Below are 20,191 nucleotides of genomic sequence, written 5' to 3'. Positions count from 1 at the left end.
GAAAGAACGAGGCAGTTTCTACGGTATTTTCTCCACTGTTGTAGTGTCAGGGCTTGTGGGGAACGACACTCACAATGCAAAATTCCCTTTATAAACGGTTAGAAACCTGATCGGTGACTCCAGGCACTTTGGAAAGGAGAAGGGTTGCAATGACTTCCCTAGAATCCTCAGGTGGAAGAGGCCAACTCCCTCCTGCGGTTTAAGAGACGTGCTCGCCCGTGGGGCACTTCGCCCTCCGGGCCTCCGCCTCACAGGCGCCACCGAGCTCCGCCCCGGGCGCAGAGGACGACCCAGAGCAGGCTGCGCAGGTGATTCCGAGGAGCCGCTCGGCGAGATCGAAGATTAGCGGACAAAGTTCCAGCGGCGCCGGCGGGAGGAGAGGCCGCTCTCACGGTGTCGGTGAACTAAGTGCCCCACGCACGAAACGTCTAACTTCTCGAAATAAGAAATGTCAAGAATTCTGCCCAAACGTAAGCCCTTTCTCATAAGGGGGCATCCTTCTCACTACAGTATAAACTTTTAAATCCACTAATCCCTAAATTACAAAAGTACCAGTGACTTTAAAATTTTCAGCTAAATCCCGAACTTCAAATGGGCCGCAGCTCTGGGCCTGAGGTCCTGCACTCTGCTGGGGGACAGGGAGGTCCGGGCGGGCCGCGGGGGCCGGCGCCCAGGGCGCGTTCCAGATTCCAAGGAGGTCCCCTGCATGCGTCTTTGCTCCCCAGGAGGATGAGGAGAGACCACTGGGGCAGCCGCCCAGGCCGCGGGGCTGGATTCCAAGGCCCCCGCCAGACCGAGTCACTGACGTGTCGCGAGTCGAAGGCGCCGAAAGGAAAAAAAATGTCTCGTTTGGATTCCCTCGCAGGCCAGTAGCCGGCAGCCTGGGGAGGAAGAGGATGACGGCGAGGGGAAAAAGACACCCGGCTCACTGCACAACCGGGCAGGACGCGGGGGGCAGGACGCGGGGGCAGAGCGCAGGCGCACCCCGCGACAGGGGCTCAGGGTCGCCCAGCCCCAAAGACAGCTAAACCGCAGCGGAGGGAGCGCGGGAAGTGGGGTCCGACGACCACGTCGAGGCGCACACTCAACGCCCGGGGGCGCTCTTCCCCGCTCGCGCTGCTCAGTGCCCGCACGCTCCGCCCCTCCGCGCCCTAGTAGAGCCACAAGACACGCGGACTCGAGGGGCAACGCCGAGCCTCCTCCTTCTGTCCACACGGGGCTAGGGTCCTCCTGGCCCGCTCGCACCTCCCGGCGCCGGACCCGACGGGCAGAGGGAGAGAGTTTGGAGCCCGAGCCTCACCACAGGCGGGTACAGCCTCCCGGATCAGCGCCGCGCCGTGCGCGCCCAGCTTGGGGACAATGGGACCGCGGCAGTTGCTGCTGGTCGCCGCGGGACTGAGTCTGTGCGGCCCGCTGCTGTCGGCCCGCACCCGAGGCCGCCATCCAGGTAAGAGCTGCCCTGGGTATTTCCTCCCAGCCCACCCTGGGCCCCGCAGCTGGGGGCCTCCTTGCTTGGGGCAGGCTATGAGGAGGAGGGACGCAGCCGGGGACTAAGTGGGTACAGGTTGCTTCTTCTTCTAAAAGGGGTTGTCCCCGACCTCACACTCTGCCTCAGTTTCCTTTAGAAGCCAAACAGGCATCTGGGCTGAGGTCCAGATTCTCCCCTAGTCCTATCCTGACAGAGTGTGCCCTTCCACCCACTCCGATTCGCGGGCTCAGCTGAAGTCCCATTGCTCTCGGTTTCGAAGGATGCACCGGCCGGCGAATAGGGTGTTGGTTATGGAGGAGGAGGGGGTCGGATTTTCCTGGGGAAGCCTGCGGTGCCTCGTTGCATTTGTTATCACTGTTTCTCCCAGGACCACCCCAAAGAGTCTCACATAGCTACACCAGTAAACGTTCTGGCCTCTTCAGTATAAAGTGGAGACCCTCTCCCGTTGAAGTTTTGTGGGTTTTTTTTGGAATTTTTTTCTTGCTCATTTTACAGGCAGGGAAAGTGGTATAGAGAAAAGTTCGATGCTTTGGCACGTTTAGTAGAAAATAATCACCAGCAGCCCCTGGCACGGGCCTTGGGCGATGGAGGAGCTCGTTGCGGCGGAGGGGGAGGGGGCGGCGGGTATTGGGTGATAACTGGAAAGCCACAGGGAGGTGGGAGTAATTGGCTGGTTTGGTCCTAGAATCCAGCCTCTGGAGTGAGTGGGGGAAAGAGAACCCTCCCCCTAACCTGGCACTATGGAATTTCAGTATTTCAGTTTCTGACCTGCTCCTAGCTGGAGGTTGCTCACTAGAATACATTTACTACGAATAGTGTATTTTTAAGCATCCAGCCATTTGACCAAGTAAATTTCTTTTACAAACTCTCCTTGCTTAAAAAAAAAAAAGCAGGGCAGAGAAGTTGTATTTAGCCTTTAAAGACACTAGTTGTAAAGTGCGAAAAAGATGTACTAATGTCTTTGTGGCAGTAGTACTTTATAAGCTTTCAGACACTTTTCTTCATGCAGAAACACATTCTAGCTTGTTTAGTTACCTGTGAAAGATTGTGTACTATTGTTTTCACACTGAAAATAGTGTAGACACATCAAAATTAAGAGGTGGCAGCATTTTCTCTGCCCTCTATCTTTGCTCGGGGTAGTTTTGAGGCGATGCTTTTAAGGAAAAGTAAGAGCCCCAGACAGGAGCATGATCTCTTGGAGTGTTTGGGGAAACGATGAGATCTGAAAAGCTGTGTATGGTGATACGTGATGCCAGATAGCTGGAACAGGCTCTTAAAAATACAAAGTTTCAACAGAAATTTGGATGGTGGATGGAGAACAGGTTTATACAAAAGTTGCACCCACCTCATTCCCTTTCCTGGTGCTGGAAGGTGTTGGGCTGTCAGGGAGTGAAGCTACTACAGCTGCCATTTCTGCCACTGCTCTTTACTTCCTCAGTCACCCAGAGGGTGCGTGCTGAGATGCATGGAGCTGGTGTAGACAGAAAGATAATTGAGCAAACATTGGCTAAGTTATCTACACCGGATCCTGGAACCACTTTGGGAGGATGGGAAGAAAGGAGGATGAGAGAAGAAAAGGAACGTGGGTTAAGTGCCATATTTGGAGTCAAACCCTGGGCCAGGAGGCATTTCTACTTCAAACGATCTCATTTCACCTTCCCAAAACACGCTGTTCGTTGGGTGTTCATCCCCATTTGCCAGTTCGGAAACTAAGGCTCAGAGACAGTGCACCAAAATTCCAAATGGGGGTGGGGCCCTGGGTGCAGGCAAGAAGTGGGACGTCGTCTTCAAAGAGTTTGAAATCACTAATAAAATTAATTAAAAATCGGTTTCCTTTCTAGTATCACTGTACACTGCCAGTTCTAAACAATATCTGTTATAACCAGCCTTTTGTGGTTAGAGGGTCTGTGAGACCCCAGCCACAGGAGACCCCTCCAGGACTGGCTCTGCTCACCAGTTTGAGCCTTGCGCAAGCCCCATCCTTTTGTCCCCACTTCTTTTGGCATTTCCTGTGCTGTCACTTTGTGCGTAAGTCATCTCCCTGGCTAAGATTATAAACCGCCATTTATCCCCACGAAGCTTAGGACAAATGTTTGCTCAGCAGATATTTACTCAGAAATTCTTGTGTTCCTTAACCAGTGTACATTCCTTTGTCCAGGCAATTTAAGTGACATGGCTTGTCTTCATCAAAGAGGACCAGTGTCTAAGAGGTGATGTTCATCAGTTTTATAAGGACCTGGAGGGCGAAAGGGAACGAGGATAACTGATGGTGACTGTAGCAGAGGGGACTGGGTGGGAGATTCCATATGCTGGCCTCCTGGCCCACAGAGTCAAACCCAGTTTCTTGGTCCAGAGTGAGGCCCCCCTCCCCTTGCAGGATGGGTCCCCAGCCTCTGTCTAGCCTCCCTTGTTACAGATCCTCTCCTATTACATACCCTATTATACTGCCTGCACTTCACCCAGCCCCCGTTTCTTGTTCCTCCCCCAAGAGCTATGCTTTCTCTGGCTCCCGTCCCCCTGCCACTCCCTCTGGCCAGAACGTCCTCCCCACACCCCACAAGTTCACTTTTAATCGAAAACAGCTACCTGATATCAAGAACCTACTGCAGCCAACGCCCTGCTTAGGTACATTACATATCCCATCTTATTTCTTCTCATAACAACTCTTTAAGTGTCATCCCCATTCTACAGGTAAAGAAACGAAGACCCAGAATGGTTTAGTCACAAGTGTAGTGTGGAACTGAGATTAGAGCACAGGCCTGTCTTTCCTGAGTGCCGGCTTTCTCTCCCACCCCTCTGGAGAGGGAGACTTCCTGGCTGGCAGCCCCCCCTGTAGTAGAGAGATAACTCCACTGTGCTCCCAGGCCCCCAAGAAGGCAAAGTCTGTGCTTCATCAACTTGGTAGCCCAGGCCTAGCACACTTATGCATGGATTTATGTGTGGATTGTGGTATCCTACCATTTGCTTTAGAAAACAGACGATAAAACAGGCTATAAACAGGTCCCCATTATGAATATGCTAATTAATTGGCTGTTACTGAGAAATTGTTGTCTTAAGCCCAAACAAAAGACACAATTGATTCTGCTTTAATTAGACTAGAAACCTCTGAAAGTCAAATTTCTTATGAACCAGCTAGTCATTTTCTACTCCAGCATTTATCTAAATTCTTCCCTTCCCCCTTTTTCCTTCCTTCTCCCTCTCATGCATGCAGGCATGCATTCATTCATTCATTCCTTAGTGGGTTTTTGGCTTTATTTATTTATTATTATTATTATTTTTTAAATATTTTATTTATCTACTTTTAAAAAAGATTTTATTTATTTATTTTTAGAGAGGGAAGGGAGGGAGAAAGAGAGAGAGAGAGAAGCATCAATGTGCGGTTGCTGGGGGCTATGGCCTGCAACCCAGGCATGTGCCCTGACTGGGTATTATAATTTTTTAAAGTTTTTTTTTAATCTTCATCCTGAGGACATGTTCCATTGATCCTTGGTGGGGAGGGGGTGGTAGGGGGGCAGAGAGAAAGAAATATCGATGTGAAAAAGAAACATGGTCTGTTGTGTCCCCTAGGCACCCAAATGAGAAGGAGGATGGGGGAGAACTGAACTGCAACCCAAATATATGCCCTGACCAGGAATTGAACCCAAAACCCCTTGGTGCAGGGGACAGCACTCCAACAGAGAGGGCTTGGCTTTGTTTTTACAGGACATATCAAGAGAGTAGGTTCTCTCCCAATTTGTCCACTCTTCCTTTGTGCAACGGCATTTTTGAGGCATTCCCATCCCTTTGTCAGGAGTATGCTCCTGTCGTCTCTGCTGGTCCCCTTCCTACCCCCTCCATCTTTCTCGTTCAGCATTTCTCAATTCTTTATGTCTAAAAGGAGGAGTGTGCTGTGAACTTGCAGCTTCTCAGCAGCTCTGAATTTGCTCCTTTCCAAAGTGCTTTTGGCCAGTGTCCTTCCCTGGGCGCCTTCTGCCCCTTCTCTCCTCACTCAGTCAGCTCAGCTCCGTCTGGTCACCCTCACAAACTGGAACTACTCGAGACTGGAGCTGCAATTGCACTGACAGTGGGGTCCCTGGACCCTGTTTCTAGTCTTCCCGCTCTCCTCATTTTGGAAACATCCCTCTTTTCCCTTGAATCTCTACTTTCTTTCTCTCTCTTTTTCTTCCTTTTTTAAGTTGAGATAAATTTTATGTAGTATAAAACTAGCCATTTTATACAACTTAGTGGTATTTAGTACATTTGCAGTGTTGTGCAATTGCCACTGCTGTCTAGTTCTGGGCATTTTCATCGCCGGAAAGGAAACCCGGTACCCATCAAGCTCTCGGCCCTCATTTCCCTCTCCCTAGCAACCGCGCATTTGTTTTTCATCTCTCTGGGTTTCCCTCTGCTCCATGTTTCATATAAATGGAATCATCAGTACGTGGCCTTTTAATCTGGGGAACTACCCTGTAACTAGTTTCCAGAGTGCCTGGGCTTCCCATCTGCTATGGATACTCACAGAAACTCCCTAGAGGGCTCATTAGGAACCTGGGCCTTATAGGTTCCTAGTCTACTCTAGTAACCTTGTAGGTTCCTAGGAGGTTTCTAGTCTACTCTTTTGGACAATGATGCTAGTATTGAGGACTCTGCAGTTTCAATGTTCAGACTTGTCTGTTTGTTTTGCTGTTTTGTGGTTTCTTTCATTCTGCCTTTTGCCCTTTCCTGCTTAGGCCTAGGCTGTCAGAGTGAATAGCTCTCTCTGTCCGCTGAGAGATTGTGATTTCTGGATTTGAGCGTCCGCTCTCCCCAGATACTCCCCCTGCCCATGTTGACCGTGTGATGGTACTTGGAGAAACCCACTGAAGTTATGCTCCATTCCCTCCGCCCCAAGGCATCTGATGAAGTTTACCATTTAAAAGGTCATCACACGCCTTTATACATTTCTATATCTGCTTTCAAAAGAATCTGCCTTTTGAAATAGCAGGAATAATCTGTAATTTGCACTTGAAAATGAATTTATATACTTTTAAGAATGGACACTATATATAATCTGTTTATATCCCAAGTTTGTGATGAATTAGAAGTCAGATATTAAATCATTGTAGAAGTGCATTTTCCAGTATCTTCTCTTTTTTGCTAACCAACAGTAAGAGCTGCAAGAAATACACCTTCTGTCGTAACAAAGTAGTGGTGCGTGTTCAGTGAGCACGCGTGGACAATCACAGTGTGCATACTGAAGTGAAACAAAAGTTTTACCAAAAAATACTCCACCTTACCATATGCTATCCATTCTCGTATTTTCTGCACTATTCTGCTTTTTAAAATGTTATAACAACCCTGTACATTGATTTTGTAACCACTGTGAAGTCTCTACCATCATTTAAACCTTAGTGCAGTGTGTACAAAGAATTGCCCCTAGTTAGCAGAATGGAAGGTCTTGTTTGCTTTGAGAGAAGAGTTCTGTTTTTCAGGAAGTGTTGTTAATGATTTTTCTATCACATTTGTTTGAGAATCAGTTTTGTTTGAGTTCAGGTTTACAAACTGTGGTAGGACTTGGGCGGGGCTGGAGATGCCGGCATCTTGGTATAAGGAGGAAGTGCTGCTTGCCACCAGCCTTCACTGTGAATTAGTTTTCATTTTAGCCGATGTCTTGGAGAGGAGACAGCCGCATTCCCAGGACCCTGAGCTCAGGGCCGTATCTTCTGGTGACCACAGGCCCAGAGGGGGTGTCCTGGCCGCACGTGTCACCTCTTGGCCTTCAGGAGGCTCCAGGCAAGGGCCCCCCACGCTTCCCTTATGTCATCTCTGTGCCTACTCTGGCCTTGGGCACACTGGTGTTTCCCTTTTCCACTGTCTTCACTTGCACCCCCCTGTAATCTCCCCCTCCCAGCTTCTCCCCAGGTTTGCTCTCCTGCGTGGGATGTGGGGTGGGAAGGCTGGCTGCCTCTGATGCTAAGGACTCTTCAACTCTTCAAGTCAGTGTTTACCATCTGTGCCTTTAATTCTGGCTTTTCCTCAGCAGAGATTTTTGTTCACTGTCTGCTCTTGCTTCTGTTCTTTCCTTTGTTTGTTTGTTTTTAATTATATTTCATTGATGATGCTATTACAGTTGTCCCACTTTTTCCCTTTTGTCCCCCTCTAGCCAGCACCCCCTACTCCCTCGCTTCTCTTCTTTCTTCAACAATATTTTAAAGATATCTTTTTCTGTTTTGTCCTTGAACTTCTCTCTCCTACATCTGTCCTCTCTGTGAGGTATGCGATCGGTGGGCAGCCAAGGTCAGCAGGACTCTTGAATTTCCAAGCAACAGTGGTGGGCATCTTCAACTTCAGTTACACATTCGCACGGCCATGTGCTCCCTGCAACAGTTAAAAGGATGTCCAGGCTCATTTGTTTCGTGAAATGCTTGAGAGAAAACAGTAGTCCTTCAGGGGAAGGTCCTGAACTCACAAGGTTTTTTAAAGAGACAGGGTAATGTGAAGGATGTGAGTTTTGGAGCGAGGCAAATACGCTAAAAACCTGGCTTCTCCGCTGACTAACTGTGACTTTGGATGAGTTACTTAGCCTCTCAGTGCCTCCGTGTTATCCGTAAAGTGGGGGTTAAAATGTACATGTAAATGTGTTAGAGTTCCATGAGATGAGGTGAGTGAAGTGCCTGGCACATAGTAGGTGCTCAACAAATGTTAAATGTTTTTCATACGCCAATTCCCCTATATCTCAGACAACCTAAGGAGCTGGTATCAGATTTTCTAAATATAAAACTGTGTTCACACAAACATTAAAGAACTTTTCCCCTTTCAAAACTATGACAGAAGAAAAATTAAAACAAAAACATTTGTCCTTAGATTCCAGGGGCAAATAAATATGAAAAAAAGTTTAGATTTTATTTTTACTTTTTATTATAGAAATTTTCAAACATACCAAAAAATGAAGAATTATAATTACCTCCCACATCTTGGTTTATCTATATACTCTCACTTTTTTCCTCTACAAACTGGGCAATTTTTAAAACAAATGCCAGACATATCATTTCATCTATAAATTTACCAGTATATATTCTTAGAGATAAGACCTCCTATTTCTACATAACCATAACACTATCATAACACCTAAAAAACTGAACAAAAATTTCTTAAAATCATGTACTATTCAGTCAATGTTCAAATTTCATTGATTGTCTCATAAATGCCTTTTTACAGCTGGTTTATTTGAACAGGGTCCAACAAAGCCGCCCACCAGTGCATTTGGTTGATACGTCTCTTAAATCTCTTTTAATCTGTAACCATTTTCCCCTCTCCTCCTTTTTTATTGTTGTTTATTTGTTAAATAACTGGGTCGTTTGTCTTGCAGACTTTCCTACATTCTGGATCTGGCCAGCTGTATCTTGTAGGGCCGCTCAACAGGCTCACATGTCCTCTGCATTTTCAGTAATGTGGTAGGAGCATTTAGAGACCAACCAAACTCAGGTTTGGTTTATGCAAGCCTGCCTCCGCAGCGGTGCTCTGTGCTTCCTATCATTCAGTACATCATCTCCAGGTCCTCTCTTTCTTTGAGATCGTTACATACTCAGTGGGTTCAGGTATTGTCACCTTGACCCGCCCAAAAGTCCCCCATCACCCTTTTACCTAACAGTGTTAGCAACCACTGGTGAGGATTAAAGTACATTCGTTATTTCCCTAAGAGCTTCAAAATGATGCTTCTCTGAATCTGTTATTGCATCTGTGCTTATGAACTGGAATTATTTCATAAAGAAGAACTTTCAGTGGCTATTTGGTTTCCCTGAAATACTGTTTAGATCAAAAAGGCAGGATAAATGCTTGAAGCTTGCCTTTATTTACCAGTTTTCAGACTGGGTCCTTTACTTTCCTCCACAGGTGACCAAAAAGGTTTTTATTTTCCTTTGAGTATCATCATGAACTTCTGGATCACAACGCATTTGACACACTTCCCATGTTTCCATCCATTTTCGTCGTTATTCTTTTGATGGTCGATTGTCACACCTTGGCCAGGGGGAGCCCCGTCAGATTGACTCCAGAGTCTTTCTGACCTGGTCCTAGTGTTCTCTGAGGATGATGCCAAGGCTCACCTTGCATGTTTCCTACTCCAGATTTGGAACCAACGATTTCTAAGGAGCACCAGTTCTTTCCATTGGAAAATGGTGTCTGTTTGCATTTGAGGCAATGGGGCATTTAAAAAGTGCTGCTCTTTTCCCCTGAAGGAGCCCATATGCTTCTGCTTTTTTCATTGTCCTCTTTTTTCATTTCTCATTAGCTTGTGGTGATTCACTTGTGAAGAAGCACAGGGTACAGCCATCCTGCTGTGTGTGAGAATGTGGGCAAGGTCCTGGAACTTCTGCTTTGCTGACTCCCAGAAAGCCTCCATGGAGAGCTGAGTCAGAACCCAGGCCGCTGTGTCATGGGAGGCCGGCCTGGTGTAAACCCACAGGCCCCTGAAGGGCCTCTAGTCACCACCCTGCTTCCAGGCCAGACCTCGTCCAGGTCAGAAAAGGCATTGCCTGGCCTACTAGTTTTCTCAAATTTCCAGAGTTAGAGAGAGTCCATCTTTAAGCTATTTAGCAATATGCCATATTCAATAACAAAACTAGAGTCATTTAAAGAAACCTAAATTAAGTGAAACTTAGCAAGAAATACGAGAATCGATCTTAGGGCCTGAGCTGCTTTTTTGTGATTGAAACCATAGCATAGCAACAGGAACACAGGTGGGTTACAGAGAGTTTGGCACACGGGCAGGCACTTTCCCCTCGACCTGTACGCTGCGCTAGGACTGAAGGAGAAGCAAGATACACTTGAATTTCAGCCTGCGGGCCTTGAGCTATTTGGATCTATCTGGTCACCTGGAATTGGTTTTGTTTTTTGTATTTTTATTTTTAATGCTGGTACATACTTAAACAAAAATATTTGCTGATATTCTTAATTCCACAAAAGCCTTGAGAATATCAGACCTATATAGAGTCAAGAAAAAGTGACACCTCAGGCAATAATATTTAATCAACAGATTATGCATTCTGACTGGGTTCTGGCCCAGAATGTTGTGTGTCAGCGGGCATTAATGATTCTGTCATAAACACCACAGTGCCCGGGATGGCCTGGTCAGGGAAGGAACTTTTGAAAACAAATACTTATTGCCAAAGTACTAAATATAGAGTAAAGCCTAGTGACAGTTTTATTTTCAGACCAAGTGATAATATCTAAGAGGCTTAGTTATGAGTATTCAGTAGTTTTCAAATTTACCACTCCTTTAGATAGTCTTTTTTTCTCTCTTTTTTTTTTTGTTCAATCCCTCCATCCCCACGCATCCCCTGACAGCTGTCAGTCTGCTCTCTATCTGTGAGTCTGTCTCTGTTTTGCCTGTTGGTTCATTTTGTTCATTAGATTTCATGTATAAGTAAACTCATGTAGTACTTGTCTTTCTCTGACTGACTTATTTCACTTAGGCTAATGTTCTCCAGGTTCATCTGTACTGTTACAAAGGGTAATATTTCTTCTTCTTTTATGGCTGAGTAGTATTCCATTGTATATACGTACCACAGCTTTTTATCCACTCATCTACTGATAGGCACTTGGGCTGCTTCCAAATCTTGGCTGTTGTAAATTGTGCTGCAATAAACATGGGGGTGCATATATTCTTTCGAATTATTGCTTTCATGTTTCTTCAGATAAATCCCCAGAACTGGAATCACTAGGTGTTAAAGTCGTTGCATTTTTTATTTTTTTAAGGTAACTCCATACTGCTTTCTACAGTGACTGCACCAATTTGCATGCCCACCAACAGTGCATGAGGGTCCCCCTTTTCACATCCTCACCAGCACTCGTGTTTATCGATATTGATGATAGCCATTCTGACACATATGAAGTGATATCTCATTGTGGTTTTAGTTTGCATTTCTCTAATGATTAGTGATATTGAGCATCTTTTCATATGTCTATTGGCCATCTCTGTGTCCCATTTGGAGAAGTATGTATTCAAATCCTTTGACTATATTTTCATTGTTTCCTTTCTTTTATTGGTGTTGAGTTTTACAAGTTCTTTATAAACTTTGGGTATTAACCCCTTATCAAATGTATGGTGAATATGTTCTCCCATTCAGTGGGCTGCCTTTTCATTTTGTTGATGGTTTTCTTTGCTGCGCAAAAACATTTTAGTTTGACATTGTAGGTAGTGTCTTAATTCATGTGCGCATATGTGGGTGTGCTTTTTCACCCTCCACACGTGGCAAAAGTCCTCAATCTGCCCAGGTTCCCAGAACTGCAGGGGAGAACTGTGTTATTTTCAGGTTCCTCCAGGCCTGCATTTTTAAGGGCACATATCTTCGTGGTACTATAGTGCCAGAACCACTTATTCTTTTCTCCCAGCTCCCACACACTCGTTTTGACCTTGAGAGTACCTCCCATTCCTGGGGGCTGTCAGTGCCAATGTCAGACTTCCATGGGACTGGGCCAAGATGCACACAGAGTAAGTTACAGATGTAACACAAAGGGAAGAAAGTAATACTTCTGGAAAAGGTTCTGAATTTGAAATTTGATTTACAGCTCTGAATACTGGGACTATATACTTTACAACCTGTTCATGTCCCTCATCATACTGAAAAAGTAAATGTTGCTAAATAGGAGAGAAAAGCAGCCTAGATTTCATTTTAAGTTAAAATAATTGAGAGCGAGCAAATAATTGAGTGTAAAAGCAAGCTACATTGAAGTGAGTGGGGAAAAATGATATCAATAATTTCTTATGTTGATTAATTTGTATAATTTACAAAGTAAATATATGTCCTATTTCAGATTTGTAGGCCAGGCAGGTGTTAGAATCATTTTAATGCTTCTGAGACTGAGTTCAGAAGGGTTCAGTGATTCCTGAAAGAGCCAATATGAGAATGCAAAGCTGTGATTAAAAGCTAATTGAAGGAACACTTACCATGTACAGGGTGCTGGACTGGTTTCTTACCCTTGAGGTATAATCTAGACATATGTACACTTAGAGGCTCATCACTAGAGACATGTGTCCTCTCCTGTGACAGATCTCAGGCCACCCTGCACCCTCAGGGTCCCACTCGTGACCTCGCTGAGCTAGGTTGGCCTCAACGCCTCACTGCCAGGCCCTGGTGCGCAGTTACCTCTTGGCTGGTAACGCTCGAGCTTTGCTCTTCATTTTGGAAATAGATGCCAATTTATTGTATTTCACTTTCTAGAATTTTCACTGATTGGTTCTTTCCTGATTTTCTACTTTTTCATTCGTTTCAGTGAAATATATTTTTCTTTATTTCATTGAGCATCCTTTAAAATCCTTATCTGCCAATTTCAGTATGTGGGTCATCTTGGGATTAGTTTGCTTTGATCATGTTTGTTTTCTTAAGACTGAGTCATACTTTCTCATTTTTTGTATACCAAATGATTTCAGATTGTGTGCTGGACATTGTCATACTGCAAATACTCTGTATTTTGCCTTATTTCCTCCAAAGAATGTTGGTGTTTTTGCTTTCGCAGACATTTAATTTGGTTGGACTCAAACTACAGACTCTTTCTCATGAACAAAAAGCTCTAATAGCACCTGAGTTCTCTTATCTTTAGCAGAGCTGCTTTGCATCTTCCCTACACATGCATGGTTCAAGTGTCAGTCACCCAAAGCCTGAGGCAGAAATTACATTGCAGTTTAGGGCTGCCCTTCTCTGGGATTCTCTGTTCACTTTGCAGTGTCTGTGGTAGCCCTGAACTCTGCCCTTTGGTTCTTCAGGCCAGAGAGACTGTGGGCTTCCCATCACATCTTAGCCATCCTTTACATCACTGACTTTGACCTCTCTCAAGCTAAAAGCCACTGAAAACAAGAAACTCACCTGGTACCATCCTTTCTTTCAGGATTTATTCCTTCCCTTCCCAACTTCACCCTGTGACCCTAAATGCTTTCAGGTCATTGATCTTGGGGAGAAAGGGTTTTGTAATTTTATTCTAAGGGACAGTTGTGCCTGACAGGACCTTACAGAGCCACATTAGAAGCAGAACTATTTTTTATAGTGTTACGCCTCTCTGTGTAATTTTCTGTATACAGAAAGTTCCCACTACTGAAAAATAAAACTGAAAGTTTAAAAATCCACTGTATTTATCCCATTCCAAGCCAGTTTTAAAATTCTGTAACATTATTTCTAAGGGACCTGCACACCCAGTCTTCACTGTGAACACTCCCAGAGGTAGAGACCTCTCCCTTTTCCTCTGTGGTTTCCCTTCCCACTCCTCAGCTTCCCAAGGCCAACAAAGGTTCTTTGTCTGACTCTTCTTAATGGCAGAATTTTAGCAAAAGTCCTTAGAAAGAAAAGCTGGTTGAACTCCAGTGGCTACGTGTTGTGCTTCTTTGATGAACATTTCAAATGGATGATTTTGGTGAGAGAAGGTGACAAAAGGAGGAAGTATGCAACTGAGCCTTTATTTTGACTTCTGGTTGATACTCAAAAGCGCCTGGTTGGCCTGGCATCTGCTGCCGTGCGCGCAGCATTCAGAACTGAGCTGAGGAAGGCCATCAGCCTAGACCGTCCGCTCCTCCCCCGACCTGCAAGGAAGGAGACAGGGTGATAACTGGGGTACCTTGTGGTTACATTAGAAGATAACCCAGGGGCCTGCAGTTTTGGCCCAAATATGGTGACAGATTTGGGATATTCTACTGTGTAGACAAACTAAAGATAGCAGAGGAAAATGTCACGTGGATCGTGGTCGTGGTAATCAGAGCCCTTGGTCCTACTCTGAATGTGCCCGTCACTCCATGACCTTCAAGAAGCCTCCACAACTTCCCATGCAGTTTTCTATTGGGAGGGGTGGGTTTCAAGGGATGCTGCAAACTACACGGAGGAAACATACACAAGAAGGCAAACAGAGGTGAGAGAAGTCGGTGGCTCGTGCAGGGTAGAAATTACTGCTTTTTTCCTGCATGTCGGGCATTCCGCCATCCTGAGGTCTGCAGGCCAGATCTTCAAAAGTGTATCATTCACTTCTGTTCCTCTGAGGAACAGAGTTTTCAAAGTGTTTACTTGTGTCAAAACATAATGTATTTTGATTGGCTAATTCTCTGATAAAGTCTGTATCCAATTTGTACATCACCTGCTTTTTTTTTTTACGACCTACTGTCCTAGTAAGAAAACAAAAAGCAAAAGTAAAATGTGCTCTCTATTTTTCTCTTTTGCCTCTGTAACTCATCCTCTTTTTACAACCTTTTTATTTAAAAACAATTTTTTTCAGAGTTACAAACAAGAAATGATTCTACAGCAGGTCCCCGGACATTTATTCTCAGAAATTCCAATGATGGATTCGAACCTGTCCCATTGGAGGACTATGAGGAAAAAAATGAAAGCGGGATCCCTAGAAACACAGTAAGCTCCTTTAGTCCTGGCAGTCTTCAAAAATCACCCTCTGTGTTCATATCGGAAGATGCCTCCACGTATCTGACCAGCTCCTGGCTTACTGTCTTCATCCCCTCCATCTACACTGGCGTGTGTGTCCTCAGCCTTCCTCTGAACATCATGGCCATCGTGGTGTTCATCTTGAAAATGAAGATCAAGAAGCCCGCTGTGGTGTACATGTTACACCTGGCCACAGCAGACGTGCTCTTCGTGTCTGTGCTCCCGTTCAAGATCAGCTACTACTTCAACGGGATTGACTGGAAATTCGGGTCTGAGATGTGTCGCTTCGTCACTGCTGCATTTTACTGTAACATGTATGCTTCCATCATGCTCATGACGGCCATCAGCATTGACCGCTTTCTGGCTGTGGTGTATCCCATCCAGTCCCTCTCCTGGCGCACTATGGGCAGGGCGTCCTTCGTGTGTCTGGTCATCTGGGCCATGGCCATCGCAGGGGTGGTGCCGCTTCTCCTCAAGGAACAGACCGTCTGGGTGCCGGACCTCAACATAACCACCTGCCACGACGTGCTCAATGAAACCCTGCTCGAAGGCTATTACGCGTATTACTTCTCAGCCTTCTCTGCCATCTTCTTTTTTGTGCCGTTGATCATTTCCGCAGTTTGTTATGTGTCCATCATTCAGTGTCTTAGCTCTTCCACAGTCGCCAACCAGAGCAAGAAGTCCCGGGCCTTGTTCTTGTCCGCCGCAGTTTTCTGTATCTTCATCATTTGCTTTGGACCCACAAACATCCTCCTGATTTTGCATTATGCGTCCCTTTTTCATAATCCCGCCACAGAGGCTACCTACTTTGCCTACCTCCTCTGTGTCTGTGTCAGCAGCATAAGCTGTTGCATTGACCCCTTGATTTACTACTATGCTTCCTCTGAGTGCCAGAGATACCTCTACAGTATCTTATGCTGCAAAGAGAGTTCCGATCCCAGCAGTTACAACAGCAGTGGTCAGTTGATGGCAAGTAAAATGGATACATGCTCTACTAACCTGAATAACAGCATATACAAAAAGCTGTTGGCTTAGGAAAGGGACTGCTGGAGGTTGCAAAGGAGAGGTTGAAAACAGTGCAGAACCTGAGGATTCTATTAGTCCCTGCCCAAAAGTATTTAGTTTACCACCTTAAACAACAAATGTGTGTTTTTCATGCCTCCTTTTTAGGAGAGCCATTAAGGGTATAGATTTGTTAGCTACAAAAAAAAGATAACATGAGTAGAAAACTATGTTATTCCAAGACAGTATTGCCAATGCTACAATAATAACTGAATGTCACTTTCTGATGTGTTTAGGTGACTTACACGTGTGTGTGTGTGTGTGTACATAAACACACACTTGTATCAGTTGCATTGCAGCCTAGAACGGACACTTTGAAACTCACTTCTTTCACCAGGAGATTATGAAAATAAACTCTGATTCTCTGATCTAATATGCAAGGTTTATATCAGTGGAGTTTAGCCCCAGGCATCTGAAGATGTCCATCAACAGGGAGGGATTCTATAGTTTGTACTTACACAGCTTTTGCAAATAAGTTTATTTTGAAATTGTTCAACAGCTTTAAGTTATTAAGAGATAATATTATCTGTGTGTAGAAAAAGTTCTGCTGTTTTTCATTTTAAACATGTCAAAGTTTGAATTCTTTATTACGGAAACATGGGTAGGATTTTTGATGTTTTACACACTGTATGTAAACCAAGAATGAGCAGAGCTGCCACTAGTGACAGGAGGTTGGCCTTCAAAGTGACCCATCCCCAATGGGGGACTCCACAATGTGCATACAAGGCAGTGGTGAGGGGCAGCCCAGACCCCCAGCTGAGCATCCCAGAGAACGCAGGGATCGGGACCACCACACTGCTCTCTCTCCTGGGGTCCCCTCTGTGGCTGGCTGTGAACAGATCATGTTTACTGGAACTTGGCAGAGTAGGATGTGCTATCCCAGGAGATAATGAATATAAAAGACTTCTCTGCCCGTTCATTTTAAGAGCAGAGATAGAAGGCATGTTCACTTCCAGCAGTTACCTTGCAAGGTCCATTGTCAGGTGGAAACACCCGTGGAGCAAACACAAACACCCATGTCGTGCTCTGGGCACTCTGATCGGTGCTGGGCAATAGAGTTGAGTAAGACTGGCACCTGCCCTCAGAAAGAACAAAAGACAGCCATGCATGGACTGTGACATTCGATATGCGTATAATAAGTATGTCATTATATAAAGAAGTGTTTTTTAACCAGATGCCACCAGGCAGGTTTCATGCAGCCTGTCTTTTGAAGAACTTTGAATGTTTTCATTACTGCTTCCTGTGGTTATGACTCGAGATGAAAACCCAATACAATACAGGAAATATATTTTTATAAATAAGTCCTTCCAACTACATTAATTGGACTATGTTTACAAATGTTTTCAATAAATTAGCCAAACCAGGTTTTTAAAAAAGAACTAATTATGTCAGTCTGATTAGAAATAACAATGAAATTAAATTGACTTCGAATTCTAGCAAAATTATTCTATGTCTTACATTCCCTTTTCTTAATGGCTAATGAGATGATTTTAAAAGCATTTTCTTAACCCTATGATGAGTAGGAAGTACAGAAAGTCCTCAGGGATTTGACAAAATAATTGGAAAATTATGTTGAAATGTGTCTTTTTTCCAGAGAAAAAAAAATGTTAGCATCGTAAACAAAAACATGGAAAGTTCCAAGGCAAGTGCTTACCTATTTAAAAGAACAATTTCCAAAAACCCTAGAATGACATTAAGGTGTGTATTATAAGTGGAAGCTGACATTGATTTTTATTAATTTAGTTATATTCATTTTACTCAACTCAGTGGAGATTTGCTGTCATTGTTTATTCGGTCTGTATATATATTAAAATACCTCTGATGTAATATGACTATTATTCCTATATTAACAATCTGTACTTATATCACTGTTCTTATGTTATCTCCTTTTTTAATGTGTGTAACCTATAGTAATAAACCTGTAAGTCTGCTTGGTACTTGTCTGGAATAAATTTTTATTGTACCTCCCAGGGCCCTGGCAGGAAGGCCAGTCTAAACATTTAGCTGAAGAGCATTTAGTGAAGAGGTGATTTGCAGAGGTGTGGACAGGGCTAAGATAACCAACGGGGTAGTGAAGCACCTCAGGGACTAGCAATTAGAGAAGCTGTTACCACCCCAGGACCAAAGGGGTAGAGGAGGGAATACGCTGACTCCCATTCTCTGACTTTTCACGGGTGCCTTCCATTGCCCCTGTCTTAGCCCAGACCCAGAGGTCCAGAGGACATGGTACGTGGGTGGTGAAGGCCAGCTGCTGGGATCCTGGAGGTGGGATGTGGGGGGCGGGGGGGCATGATTAGCTCTCCGGATCTCTTTTTTAATTCCCTTCTTAGGAAAATTCAAGGTTCTATCATTGAGAATATGTTCAGGGTTCTAGGTTACACACATTAAAGCACAAGCACACAAGCACAGAGGAAAGAGTCTGCAGTTCCTCCCTAGAGAGCAGTAACTTAAATGTCAGTGCCAAGACGGTGTCAAAACCCAAGGAAGTGCCGCCCTTGGGTGACAGTCCTCAGCCATCTCACACCCTCTGTGGTAGAGGGGAGGAGGGGGAATTTAAGCAAAACCAGAGTTGAAAATCAATGGAAACTGCTGATAATGTATTTCTAGATTCATAGTCAACAGGAAAATTATTTCAACTAAAGAATTCTGTTAACACAGAATTTTTAAGTTAACACACAAGCTTAGGTTTTTGCAGCCTGGACTCTCTACTGGTGCTTCGGGAATACAGGGAGTGAAGTCAGCCCAGCTTTGCTGGAAATAGAACCCCCACTCTAACCAAAAAGTGCCCTTTAAACTCTTCTATTGTTATTCTTCAAAATGTGTTTGAATTCAAAAAACACACTTGGGTTTTCTTAACGCAGAAATGTTTGTTTTTTTCCCACCAAAAGTAGGATTTTTAAGGAAATGGAATACTTGGTTGTTAAATATACAAATGGAAAATTTTAGGTTATGCTTCTGAATTTAAGAAATTAAGAAGCACATTGGCATGTCTTCCAGGAAGTCTGAGTTCCTAGAGCAAGTGGAAAAAGTTAGGGCCGCCACCAAGCTCTCTAACATTCTGCAGCCTGGCCCTTGGCTCGCAGCTTGCCTCTGTTGAGAAGTCAGGGTCACGATTAAGGGGGGAAACAGTCTCCAAGAGCAAGTTCCTGGCAGAACTCGCAGAGCTGTGTGGCTGTTCCTTTCAAACTTCCTAGACCTGGGCATAAGCCGAATTGCATTTCATGACCAAGGTGCAGTTAAGCTGCAACCTGAGCAGAGAGAAATGTTCCAATGCAGTGATCATCAGAGTCCTAGAGACCCTTTCAGGACGTGCACAAGATCAAAACGATCTGAAAACAGGAAGGCGTTATTTGCCCCTTCGGTCTGATTCTCACACAAGTGTGTTGCTGAGTTTTCCGGAGGCGACATGATGTGCCATGCTGCCGCAGAGTGCACGATGAAGCAGATGGGAGACTCTGTCTTCCGGTCAGCCAGCCATAAAGAGATTTGCAAAAATATGAAGCAGTGCAACCCTCCTCAGTAAATCATTGTTTTGGAAAAACAATGAGTTTGCAGAAAATATATTAACGTGTAATGGGTTTACTGTTATTTCTAAGTAAAATAAATATTTTCAAATGTTCTTTACTATCTAATATGGTAACTACTGTTGGAAATAATCTATGGTTTGCTATTAAACTGGTTCTCCAGAAAAAGCAAAAGCTCCTAAGTTGTAGCATTTGCCAATTTCCATGGTGTATATACTCCTATTGCCAGTTTCAAGCTTCCAATGGTTTGGCAGTGGGCTTGAAAATTCATTTAATTCTTGTGAGCTGGTACAACTGACTGCACCACACCACTGGATAACCTACACACATGAAAACTTTGGGGGGTTTTAAATAATGTTTTAAGTGTATTAAGGTGTCCTGAGCTAAAAATCTTTGAGAACTCTGTTCTTATGTGAGATTTCCCAACTTTATCACTTTCAAGAAGACAAAGAATCTGGTCATAATTATAAAGCATAAAAGGGCCCTGGCCTGGTGGTTCAGTTGGTTGAAGCATCGTCCAGTACTCCAAAAGGTCATGGGTTCAATTCCCAGTCAGGACACGTACCTAGGTTGTGGTTTCGATCCCCCGCTGGGGTATGTATGAGAAGCAACTGATAAATGTTTCTCTCTCACATCAGTATTTCTCTCTGTGTCTCAAATCAATAAACATATCCTTGGGTGAGGGTTCAAAAAACTAAAAATATAGAGCACAAAAGGAACCAACAGTTGCCTCACAGCTGCAG

The 20,191-nt window shown here is 44.5% G+C and overlaps 1 protein-coding gene across 1 annotated transcript; it reads left to right on the top strand.

Moving 5' to 3' along the window:
* Window positions 1–321: 321 nt before the first annotated feature.
* Window positions 322–17,861, top strand: F2R (coagulation factor II thrombin receptor). Its single transcript, XM_045848296.1, has 3 exons — window positions 322–470; window positions 726–1,447; window positions 14,702–17,861. Exons 2-3 carry the CDS (start codon window positions 1,360–1,362, stop codon window positions 15,895–15,897), a joined length of 1,284 nt encoding a protein of 427 aa, XP_045704252.1. The 5' UTR covers window positions 322–470; window positions 726–1,359; the 3' UTR covers window positions 15,898–17,861.
* Window positions 17,862–20,191: the final 2,330 nt, after the last annotated feature.

Source organism: Phyllostomus hastatus, unplaced genomic scaffold (genome assembly GCF_019186645.2).
Source record: "Phyllostomus hastatus isolate PE091 unplaced genomic scaffold, TTU_PhHast_1.1 phas_contig_58, whole genome shotgun sequence".
NCBI lineage: Eukaryota > Metazoa > Chordata > Mammalia > Chiroptera > Phyllostomidae > Phyllostomus > Phyllostomus hastatus.
The sequence above is the reverse complement of the archived record's forward strand: the minus strand, read 5'-3'. Positions and strand labels throughout refer to the sequence as shown.

Bases quoted from the DNA above. Each gene is read 5' to 3' on its own strand.
- F2R (XM_045848296.1), top strand. From the start codon at position 1,360: ATGGGACCGCGGCAGTTGCTGCTGGTCGCCGCGGGACTGAGTCTGTGC. The intron at 1,448-14,701 runs GTAAGAGCTGCC...AATTTTTTTCAG, and splicing joins CACCCGAGGCCGCCATCCAG to AGTTACAAACAAGAAATGAT.